At 35.9% G+C, this 12,696-nt stretch overlaps 1 protein-coding gene across 1 annotated transcript in view; it reads right to left on the bottom strand.

The window, feature by feature from the left end:
• Positions 1–4,745: 4,745 nt before the first annotated feature.
• Positions 4,746–12,696, bottom strand: part of ptprna (protein tyrosine phosphatase receptor type Na) — a 38,036-nt gene continuing 30,085 nt past the window's right edge. Inside the window, exons 13-23 of the mRNA XM_067443482.1 lie at positions 12,327–12,536; positions 10,670–10,882; positions 10,198–10,345; positions 9,753–9,826; positions 9,518–9,595; positions 9,227–9,346; positions 8,676–8,842; positions 7,143–7,196; positions 6,981–7,045; positions 6,821–6,894; positions 4,746–5,560 (exon numbers count right to left, since the gene is read on the bottom strand). Coding sequence (XP_067299583.1) covers positions 5,489–5,560; positions 6,821–6,894; positions 6,981–7,045; positions 7,143–7,196; positions 8,676–8,842; positions 9,227–9,346; positions 9,518–9,595; positions 9,753–9,826; positions 10,198–10,345; positions 10,670–10,882; positions 12,327–12,536 — 1,275 coding nt within the window. The 3' untranslated portion in view covers positions 4,746–5,488. The remainder of the gene's footprint in view (positions 5,561–6,820; positions 6,895–6,980; positions 7,046–7,142; positions 7,197–8,675; positions 8,843–9,226; positions 9,347–9,517; positions 9,596–9,752; positions 9,827–10,197; positions 10,346–10,669; positions 10,883–12,326; positions 12,537–12,696) is intronic.

Below are 12,696 nucleotides of genomic sequence, written 5' to 3'. Positions count from 1 at the left end.
TACAAAAAATAATACAACGTAGGGATGTAGATGATGAGGAAATTGAAATTATGAGCGAGGAAGATGAGCTATGGGAAACAGCACAAAATAATGATTGGTACAAATGGGCAGTCTTTACAGCTAAAGAAACAGGACTAAATAATTGCTTGATGTGCTCTAAATCACCCTTAAATAAGGTAATAGTTGTTCCAAATACACATGATTATGTAAAATGTGCTGAATTTAAAAGTCACTTTTGCCACACAAATGATTATTTTAGACCCTATTGCTCGGCGGAATGTTTAGGTTTTATGGGAAATTCTAAACTTCAAGATAAATTCAGTAGGCCACATTGGGGAGATTGGTGTAGATATTGGGACGTAAATGCAAACATTAAACTAGAAGAGGAAAAGATAGAAGTACCTACATGGTACAGTATAGATTATAATCAAGCGTATGAGTGCTTCAGTAAGCCTGAAGGAATTCATAACGTGGGAAAATTTAAAGGAAACTGTACTACAATTTGGGACTTAGATAAAGCAAAAGGTTGGGACACAAAAATACCTGTTAGAGCCCCAGAACCTCAAGCACTAGGAGAAAGAAACGGGAAAATCATTAATCCAGAAGATGAAGACTGTAAAACCCAAACTATAGCTCTACCGTCAATAGAAGTATATGAAGATCAGACAATGATAGTAGCGGATTTCTTTTGGGCATGTGGTAAAAAGAAGCTTCTAGCCTCGTTGCCACTAAACTGGAAAGGAGTGTGCGCAAGAGTCCGATTAATTCAAGAAATTACTTTAATAGAGTGGGATCCAGAACAAGGGGAAGTACGAAACACGAATAGAACCAAAAGAGCTTATAAACCTGACCCTAATGTAATAATTGATTCAATTAGTCAACCTAGAGGAATACCCCAGGAATATAAAGCGAGGGATGAAGTCAAATCAGGATTTGAATCAATATTTATATGGATAACGCAAAATAAAAACACAGAATGGATTAATTATATTTACTATAATCAGCAAAGATTCATTAATCACACTGATGATGCTTTATCCGCGCTAGGAGAACAACTAAAAGCAACCAGTAGAATGACGTGGCAAAATAGGCAAGCCCTTAATTGGTTGCTTGCAGACAAAGGAGGTGTATGTGTTATGTTTGGAGATCAGTGTTGTACTTTTATACCAAATAATACTGCACCAGGAGGAAAATTTAGTGAAGCTATGTTAAAAATAAAAAATTTGAGAGTAGAACTTAAAGCAAATGCAGGAAGCGAAGGCCGAATGTGGGACTGGTTAGATTTCAAATTTGGCTCAATGGGAGCATGGTTCGCTAAAATCGGAATAATTATAGGAGGAGCAATATTAACAATATCAATATTAATCTGTTGTGTATTTCCTATTGTAAGGTCATTAGTTGTTCAAACCACAGTTAAGCATATGGAAGTGCTAAAAAATCAAGATAATGAAAAGCTAATGGATAGTAAGGACTGGCCTGAGAAATCAAACTGGATTTTGCAAGCATTGGAGGATGATTCAAGCACCTCCAACGAGGACGAAGGAAATGAATGATGAGCCAGACCCTGGGTGTATGTGCTAGCCTAACCTCTCCCCAAGGGTGACCCTCTACGATGCGCAAAGTGTCTGGGTTGAAGACGATGACTACGATATAAAGAGAACTTGTAATAATTTAATGCATGGTTTAATGTGTGAATATTCTACATAACTGTGAAAACCACAGGCAAGGCTGAACAAATTGCACGCTCATGCTTATAACAATGAAGTAAAGAAAAATAGGGATTAGGGAAATTAGAATCTTTTACTCAATTCCAGAAGGAAAAATAATACAAAGAAAAATCTGGAAGGAGATGTTTGGTTCTAATGTTCCTCCAGAGTGTGGTTGCATAATCTGGTCATTGGTAAGTGACACTGAATGACTTACTTTAAGTCATTAGGTAGCCTAACTAAAGAAACTAGATTCTGAAACTACACCTCTGGGAAAGGTTAGTAGGATGGGGCTTAGGAAAGCCCCAGAGGGGGGAATGTAGAAGAGTATATTATTTGAAAATGATTAAGTATAAGGCTAAAAAGCAGTATAAGAATACACTATTATTTATTCTGTATGAGTGTGCTGTATTAGTGTGCTATATATCAGTGTGCTGAGGTAGTTGTTGCCGTGTATAGCATGTGTGTGTGTTCTTGAAGGGTATGTTCAAAAAAGGACATACAGAAGCTGTATGTTCGGCAGAAAAAGAACTTGGAATGTTGTGACAGGTGAGCCAGGAGAACTGAAGGTTAACTGCCATTTTGGGAAGATTGCTGGGATATATATGTCAGCCAGACCAAGGGACAGGAGTGTCTTTTTTGCAAAAACCACTCCGGCTTTGTTGCTTGCTTGGTGTGAATAAAGCCGTTTCTGAAACCAATAATCCTTTGAGAAGTCATTTTTCCAAGAAGAGAATTTCCAACAAAGGGAAAAGTGTGGCAAAAAACGATGCACAACGAGAAGAGGTGACCGGACCCTGAGGAAGATTGTGGAGAAGGACCGATTCCAGACCTTGGGGGACCTGCGGAAGTCCAGTGTCAAGTACCCACAGTCAGCGATGGTCTGGGGTGCCATGTCAGCTGCTGGTGTTGGTCCACTGTGTTTTATCAAGTGCCGGGTCAATGCAGCTAGCTATCAGGAGATTTTGGAGCACTTGCTTCCATCTGCTGAAAAGCTTTATGGAGATGAAGATTTCGTTTTTTAGCACGACCTGGCACCTGCTCACAGTGCCAAAACCACTGGTAAATGGCTTACTGACCATAATTATTTGAAGGTTGAGTTTTTTTCTATTAAAAACACTTTTCTTTTATTGGTCGGATGAAATATGTTAATTTTTTGAGATAGGAATCTCAATTGGGGTTTTCATGAGCTGTATGCCAAAATCATCAGTATTAAAACAATAAAAGACCAGAAAAATTTCAGTTGGTGTGCAATGAATCTAAAATATATGAACGTTTAATTTTTATCATTACATTATGGAAAATAATTAACTTTTATCAAATATGCTAATTTTTTGAGAAGGACCTGTACATACATGCATACATACACATTAACATATATATATACATACATACATATATATATATATATATATGTTAATGTGTATGTATATATGTATATGTATGTATATATGTGTATGTATGTATGTATGTATATATATATATATATATATATATATATATATATATATATATATATATACACATATATATATATATATACACACACACACACACACACACACACACACACGTTTGTTTCACTATATTAGTGAGGACATTACATAGACTTCCATTGATTTTATATAAGGTCAATGATACTTTCTATTCCCTAACCCAACCCTTATCCCTAAACTTACCCATCACAGAAACATGTGCAAAAAATAGATTTAAATAAAAACTAGGACCAGGCAAATGTCCTCACTGGTGAGTTTTTTTCATATTTTGTGCCCTCACAAGTATTGCCAAACAAGGAACACATACACACAACTGTTCAAACGGTTGGGATTGGTAAGATTTTTCATATTGCTCTCCAAGTCTGCATGTATTTGATCAAAAATACAGTAAAAGCTAATGTTTTTTTTTTTTTAATTACAATTTTAAATAACTTTCCTTTAATCATGTGATGGCAAAGCTGATCAAATTATAATTCATTGCTTTTCAACAAATCCCTTATTTCGTATTATTATCATCAAAAAAAAAGCATAGCATTTTTGTGGAAACTGTGATATTTAGTTTTTTCAGGATTCTTTGATGAATAGAGAGTTCAAAAGGACAGCATTTATTTAAAATAGACATTTTAAATAAAATAATTATAAAAAATGTACCTGGCCCCAAACTTTTGAGCATTAGTGTGGATTTGCCCAGACATGCAAGTATTTTTTGTGATTTAAAGGTGAAGTGTGTCATTTCTGTGCCATTATTCCAAATGGTACCAAAAATAACGACTAGTTTTGGTTTGATAGCATTGTCGCCATCTGCTAGATTCCTTAGAAGGATAGTTAACCCAATACATTTGTTTTTTTCAGATGAATACAATCGAAGTTATATTAAAAAATGTCCTGGCTCTTCCAAGCTTTATAATGGCAGCCCAAAATTTGAAACTCAAAACAGTAGATCCATCTATTATTAATTAATAAAGGCCTTCTGAAGTGAATCAATAGGTTTGGGTAGGAAAAATATCCATATTTAACACGTTATAAAGTAAAATATCTAGCTTCCGGCGGACCGCCTTCCATGTTCAACTTATGCAGAAAGTGTAACTCCTCTCGCAATTCAAAACACTTATGCACGTCCGACTTCATGTGTCATGCCAGTTATGCTTTTTTCATAAGTTTAATACAGAAGACGGTCTGCCGGAAGCTAGATATTTTACTTTATAAGTTAAATATGTGTGTAAAGTGTTAAATATGGATTTTTTTCCTTACACGATCCCATCGATTCACTTCAGAAGGAGGTGCCTTTATTAACCCCTGGAGCCGTGTGTCATTATAATGCTTGAGTTAGACAGGACATTATTTAATATAACTCGTCTGAAAGAAGAATGTCATTGAGGGGGAGTAAATCATTGGGTTATATTCATTTTTGGGTGAACTATCCCTTTAACTAACACAGTCATTAGGGAAAACATCTTTCTACATTCACAGCCATTTTGTTAATAAATAGCAGAGTTGAATCTGCACAATCATATTGAAAGAAAAAGCCACACACATTAACAAGTGCTGCTACACAGATTCACATTTAATTTAGAACCATTTAAAAATGATAGTCATATATTTCTCTCTTTTTTTTGATAATTTTCTAAACATTTGCTACAGGAATAGACAAACGGAGCTCTCCATGAATTATTTACAGTGATCATCACACGACGTAAAGGCTGCACTAGACATTAAGGATGTGAAAGCACTGAATGTTTGTGAGAGATTTGACAGGAACCATAAGATATTACAGGTGCCTTTCAGGTACATTCCACTGAAACAATCCACTCTTGGGTTCAGACGCGAGTCGTGACTGTGCATATATGTTCTCATGTTTGACTGCATGAGACATGTTGGGTTCTTCGGTCTTTATGTTTGATACATGAATTGCATTTGTAGCCATATGATAAAGAAAGCATTTTAAGAACAACAAAACGTTAAGACTGTGCATTTTCAACATCAAACATTTATGTATATTTATAAAAAAAGACATTATATGGTCAATGTTCAGAAATTAGGTGACTTTAAATCACTGTCTTATGTTTGTGTGGAACACAGTTGTCTCTTAAAACCACTGTTTTTCCCTGAAACTCTTTTAGGACTGACGAATTTGGCCTCTGTAAAGTGTTTCCAGCATACAGAAAGCGTTCATAGTCTTTTATAGTGTGACAATATTAATTTTCCGACTTTTGAAAGTGAGTGAGGAGCATGAAAAGAGGTGATTACAAGTCGAAAGGATGTAATAGGGACACAGTGGTATGTGGCTCACTGAGGAAGGGCTTTCAGAATGGCATTCACCTCTTCTGCCACAGCTGTCAGGGCGAACTCAAACTGGTCCTGAAGAAACAGTCAAGTTTAGTGCGTAAATACACAGTAACATATGGAAGCCTGTTTCTGCCACGGAATACAAAAAAGAAAGAAAAAAAGGTAATTGCGAGTATATATCTCAAATTCTGCCTTTTAGATTTTTCTTCTCACAATTGCAAGTTTAGATATAGACTCAGAATTGTGATAAATAAAGTCAGAATCCCAAGATGTAAAATTACGAGTAAATGTCAGAATTGCAATATGTAAACTCAGTTGTAAATATTGTGAGTTTATATTTATGATTTCGGAACTCCCAGTTGTGAGAAAAATACTTTTTTCTCGCAATTCTGAGTTTATAAACACAATTTTGACTTCTCACAATTAAGAGTTTAGATATAAACTCTTTACTGCGAGAAATTAACTCGCAATACTGACCATTTTCCTTTTTCATCATTTTATATCTCAATTCTGAGTTAAAGATCTTAAAACTCTAAATAAATAAGTTTACTATGATTTTGACTTCTTGCCGTTTTTCTTCTCGCAATCGAGTTTAGATATAAACTCTGAATTGAGAGAAATAAACTTGCAGTACTGACAATTTTTATATCAAGTTTATATCTTGCAATTCTAACTTTATTTCTTGTGATTTCTGAGTTTATAAACTCACCATTCTGACTTTTCTTCAAGAAATTATAAGTTTAGATATTAACTTAGAAATGCGAGTTTGTTAACTTCGAATTGTAAAAAACTAGCAATACTGACTTTTTTTCTTCTTCTCACAATAGCAAGTTTAGATATAAATTTAGAAATGCAAGTTTATTAACTCAGAATTGTGAGAGAAACTCGCAACTGCAAGAAAAGCCAGTATTGTGAGTTTACATCTCAGTTCTAAGTTTATATCTTGCGATTCTAACTTTTATTTCTTGCAAACTTACCATTCTGACTTTTCTTCTAGATATTGCAAGTTTAGATAACTCATTAACACAATTAAAATGTGAGTTTATAAACTCAGAATTGTGAGAAAAAAACGGGAAAAGTCAGTATTGCGAGTTTGTATCTTAATTCTAAATTCGCAATTGCATGAAAAAGTCTGAACAATTGCAAGTTGATACACTGAGGAATTGCAAGAAACTAAGATATAAACTCAAAAGGACAAGGAAAAAAGTCAGAATTTTGTGCTTTAAAAAGTCGTAATTACCTTTATTTTTATTTATTGCATGGCTGAAACAAGCTTCTATACTAACATGCATAATCACATGTTGAAATCCTCAATAAGCACTTTATACATACCTTAGTGCGTACCATACTTGGTCTCTGGTCACGAATATGCTCCAATGTGGCGGCAATGTCTATCTCCTTCACACCTAAAACAGACAAACATCATGTGAGCATGAAGCGCATACAAGGTGCACTTAAGTGAAACAGCTAGATAGAGTAATGAGGCGCTTACCTTTCGCCATGCGGTTAAGTACCATGTCAATAAGAATGTAGGTGCCGGTTCTGCCAGTGCCCTCGCTGTTTGAAACAAGAAACCATTTAAATCATTCTTTTTCAATGAAAAGGGAAATAAAAGTCCCATATTGTGAGCCTGAGACACATTGTAGCCGTTTACCTGCAGTGCACAATGATTGGGCATGAGCGTCCTCTGTAGCACTTGTTTACTTTTCTGGAAAAAAAGAAAAAAAAAGATGCATAATGCAAAAGGAAGAATAGAAAGGGTGGGGGTGAAGAAGAGAGAAAGAAAATTGAAAACCGAGCATGTCATAATGAGCATAACTGTCAATTTGTCAAGCCCTACAATTCATTATTCTGCCGACAAAGAGGAATTGACCGATGCGTGTTGCTGGGAGAGGAAGGGAGAGAGAGGAGATGGAGCATCCGTTAAGCCTCACTCCTGCTGCACTCACACCTACCAATGATCATTTTTGTGACTATGCAACTGGACCCAGACTACTAGCTGCAAATCACAAAAATGACACTGGGAGGTGTGCTACGTCCAGGGACCTACCGATCTCCATCAGAGACAGAGAGTGTGACGGAAGGAGGAGAGAAAGACGGGGGGTAAAGCAGGGCCCGTGGCAACATGTCGAGCACAAACAGAGAAGCTCCGAAGTGCAAATGCATTCAAGGGAGAGGAACATAAGGAAAACGAGACTTCAAGGTAAAGAAAACATCCACAGATACTTAGGGAATCTCAAGTGTGAAGTAGATCCTCATATTAGGGTGAGGAAAAACAGCAGGAAAGGCATTTGCAAGGAGACACGTGGATTAAACACTTGTGTATGTGTGTTAGTATTGTTTTAGTCTAATGTAAATTGAGTTTATTTGAGGTTAATACAGTTTCTGAGTCGAAGAGTTGAGTTGACCTCAAATATACTATTAAAAATTACATTTACTCATTACAATTATGCTTTTACAATAAGATTCCGTTTAACATAAGGTTACATTAGTTACCCTGAAATAACAATGATAGATATATCTATAGCGTTTATTAATCTTAGTTGTTCATTTAAACATTTACTAATACATTAATACAATCAAAAGGTGTATCTGTTAATATCGCCTGAGCTAACTACTTTTTTATTTACTAAAAAAAAATTAATAGATACTTTAACAAATGTATTGCTCATTGTTTGTTAAGGGACTGTATTATGAAGTGTTACAATGCACTTTTATTTGGTACTAGATGTTTGTTGGCTATTGTTATTAGTAGTCAACACATCTTCGGTAAAAAAGGCCACAGGCACAGAGGTGATTTCTCTCAGAGATCATTTCTTGTTCGACTTCAATTGATGTGACCTTTATGAGATGTTTAATCTGTAATTAGTCCATAAGTTTCCACCGTTTACCATTTTACCAAACGGTTGCAAACATGTCACGTGAATTTATCATTTTGTTCTCTATGAGAACATATTAAGCTCAAGGGAGGCAAAAAGGACGCTGCCTCCCTCGAACCTTACGCCACTAATGTTGCTATTGGATAGTATTACTTGGAAATAATATTATATAAATAATGTAATATTTTTGAGGAGCTACTACCTCCCTTAAGAAAATACATGATGTGTAGTCCTATTTGCAGTTCTATCACAAAGTTAATTTATCAGCGGTATTGGCAGCATGAAGTGGTGTTGGGTTGCGGCAGTACCTGCGGAAGTCCAGCAGGGGGCGTGTGGAGGTGGGAATGCCTTGTGCAGGCCAGCTCAGCAAGTGAAACTGGGTCAGAGTGCGGGTCTCCTGCGTCTGAACGTTCTTCAGGTAGAAACTACGAACCAAGAAGTCTTTACACCAGATGTGTTCAGACACAAGATTCACCTGAGACACAGGCGAAAAAAATAGGTAGCAAAGATTAAAGGCCCGTTCACACCAAGGACGATAACTATAAAGATACAGCTCTAAAAATTGTACTGCTTTTTAAAAAATAACAGAGTTCACACCAAGGCTACAACGATAACGGCACAGAGAAACGATACTTTGGAATCACTTTCAGAACTAATTTCTCCAGCTGATGAACGATTCATACAAATTGACAGCCAATCAGAATCCATCCTGCTTTAAGAACTCGCGTATTTAAAGTGACAGACAAGCTTACAAGAAACAGAAATATATCATCAGATGTAGTTATCTTTATATTTATTGTTCTTGGTGTGAACGGGCCTTAAGAAAACTAAAAGGCCAGTGAATCTTACTGTTTCTCACCTCATAGATGTTGTACAAAGACGATCCTTCATCAGGCCAGTAACGTTCACATTGTTTTTCTCCATCCTCCACTAAAGCGGTCATCATCACTATTACAGTACAGCCATTTTCCCATACCATCTAACATATGCAAATATGTTTCAATACACAGACATTTTTTATACGTTTCATGTTTCTGTTATTTAATTTACAGCCATTTAGAAATGTATTAGTAATTTAAAGTAATATAAATATATATTTTTTAATCCAAATCTTAAAATTCCATTATTACTCTCAACATGTCCAACTTACCTGCCAGAAATCAGCAATAGTGTGTGGTAAAGGTCCTTGAGTTGCAATATAAGCAGGTAAACGTGGATCGTGATCAATCTATAGTTAAAGACAGAAAAATGAAGACCCTTTCCTGTGACATAATCACACATTCACATTTTTTATAGAGATGTGTTTTGCCTCAAATGTTTACTTATCCAGTATATGTACAATATATTTATACTTGTCTAGTGGAATAAAAATGGTTGTTTCTTACTATAGTGCTGGCATTTATGTAGTCCTCTTTGGAGGGGTTGACCTCCGCCTTTAGTTTCACTCTCGAATGGTCATCTAAAACATAAAAGTTTTTAAAGTAAACACACTGAATGATTTGTATTTTCCAGATCTGATGCCTTTCTTTTCAGTTTAAACTACTGTTTAAGACTTTGGTGTGGGTGAGATTCTGTCTGCATTTGTTTGATTAAAGATTCAGTAATGTTGTGAAATATTATTAGTTTAAAATAATTGTTTTCTATTTCGAATATATCTGAAAATATAATGTATTTCTGTGATGGCAAAATTGAATTTTTAGCATCATTACTTCACAGTCTTCAGTGTCACATGATCCTTCAGAAATCATTCTAGATGTTACTGCCTTTTGGATGGCAGTGTACACTATATAGATGAGATCACTGAAATAAATGTTGGCACGTTGCTCTTACAGGGCACAAAGTCAGGATAGCGGTTCTTCTCCAAGTTGCTTTCACACTGGGCGATAGAGACGGAGCTCGGCTCAGCCTGGTACGAGCACAGAGCCTCCCACTCTTTCTGCAAACGATCCTTATTCTTCAGATGGTCCTCCATATATGCCTGAACATCAGAGTGGACTTTAAGCATTTCACTGTCTGCTTATAAAAGGCTAGTGTGTTTCTATGCAATTAATAATAATAAAAAGACCCCTGATTACAGTTCAGGACTCAATTTAAACCTCAAAGCTGACTGTATTGCTAAAATAAGACATGAAGACAAGACATGACACCCTATAATAGTTCTTCTTCAATTTACTGCTATTTTGTGCATGTTTAAATGCAGACACAGTTTGTGCAAGCAGGTACTGCAAACTATTTACTTATGATGACCACATAAGCCAAGCAAAGTCTGAATTATAATTTGCGTGCGTTTGTGGCTCTGTACCAGTATCATGTGTCCAGTGGAGATGTCCATGTTGGACTGTGCAGGCTCTTCGCTCCAGGACGGTGTGCTGCTGTGAGAGCTGGGACTGTGCTGCGGTCCATCGCTGAACTGAGACGACACACTGCTGACTCGAGATGTGTCGGTCCCCCGCCGACCGCCTGCCTCTGGACGGGTGAACGATGACTTGGCTGCCATGTGCTGGCGACACAGCTCCTGAGAGATGCAGGGAAACCTTATCATTACTGACTGAGCATTTTAAATTACATTTTCAGATCAATAATCATCACTGTACAATTACCAATATCACTTATAGCCAAGGCCAATGTTTAAATGCAATTACAGTGCTGATTATATGCCAGTTACACCTGATTAGTGTTTGCTGTTTTGTCATCCTTAAAATGCCACTTTAATCGTTTCAAGCTCATATTTTAAACTTTTTGGTACAAGGGGAAAAGATATTAGATACTATTTTATCATTCTATGTGTAGGCGATACCCGTAGACATGATTAACCGGTAGAAATTTGTCAACAGGTAGAGATTTTGGACTACCGTTTCGATTATGGACTACTCGCGATTATGCTCACGTGAGGCTGCAGTACTGAAAGCTTATCATTTGCATGCAAAAATATTTTTTTTAGCATTGCTGTTTAAAAACAAGTGCAGTAAGCAGCGAAAGAGAACCCATTTCGCTATGTGCACATAAAATGTGTGACAAGTGAACAAATTTCTTTTGGTTAAATTCACATACTTGTGTCAAAATGAGAGTCTTTTTAAGTAAACACAGTCATTTATGTCTCAAGTAAATGTAAAAGACTGAGAAATAAAGTGCACAAGTATTCTGGATTCGGTCTTAAAGTGACAGCAGCCTAATATACCTGCTGTCGTCTGTGTCATTAATGTTAATCAAAGAACTGCTCTTGACTGAATGCAAATTTTCTTGGTTCTTATGTTATCACTGTTTACTTGTCTGCAGTAAGCTTTTTTTTTTTTTTTTAAGTATTATTTTTTTGTAAAATTGAAAATTGTGACAGTAATTTCCGTGGTATTAAAAAAGTTGATGTTATAACTTATTTAAAGCAAAAATAACTATATTTTATATATATATATATATATAGATATATATATATATATATAGATATATATATATATATCTATATATATCTATAGATATATATAGATATATATAGATATATAGATATATATCTATATATATATATATATATATAATATCATTATGATGAAATACAATTACTCATGTCGTGACAAGTATTGTGGTTTCCATAAAAATATTAAGCAGCAAAACTGTTTTCAACATTGATATTAATAATGTTTCTTGAGCAGGAAATCATCATATTAGAATGATTTCTAAAGGATCATGTGACACTGAAAACTGGAGTAATAATGCAGAAAATTCAGCTTTGCCATCACAAAATTACCTTTTAAAATATATTAAAATAGAAAACAATCCAACTGTTACTGTGATATGGCAATATATATATATTTTTTTTCATGTGCAATGCATTTTTTGTATTGGGTCATTCTGTATACATTTTTATCCTTAACTGCATTTCCTTCTCAGAAAAATAAAAAATAAAATATCTTGGTGTCCCTCAGCATTTGTGTTGAACCCAGTGTGTGTTTAACAACATGTGTTACCTGGTAATCAAAGTGTGTTTCCGCACCGGCTTCTGGTCCCAGACCCAATTTGCCAGAGGCTAACTGACGGGCGTGGTGACGGAGACAGGCGACCGCCAGGGCGACTATCAACACCGTGCCCACACACGCCATGGCGACCATTGTCAGGATGACACCACGCGACCCCTCCCCTACCCGTGTGGCCTGGGGCAAGCCACGCCCCTCGCTCCTCTATGAAGAGGGAGAGAAAAATAAACAGAGAAATGTAGGAAACGTGAGCTAACAATGCAAAGAAGGCGGCGGAAGAGCAAAACTACACACGAGAAATTTTAAATACAAGCGTTTAATTCTGTGTATGGAAGGTGCGGCGTTCGTGTGGTTTCTCTGGCAC

This window comes from Pseudorasbora parva, chromosome 5, assembly GCF_024679245.1.
Source record: "Pseudorasbora parva isolate DD20220531a chromosome 5, ASM2467924v1, whole genome shotgun sequence".
Taxonomy (NCBI): Eukaryota; Metazoa; Chordata; class Actinopteri; order Cypriniformes; family Gobionidae; genus Pseudorasbora; species Pseudorasbora parva.
This window is presented reverse-complemented; position numbering and strand designations above follow the sequence as displayed.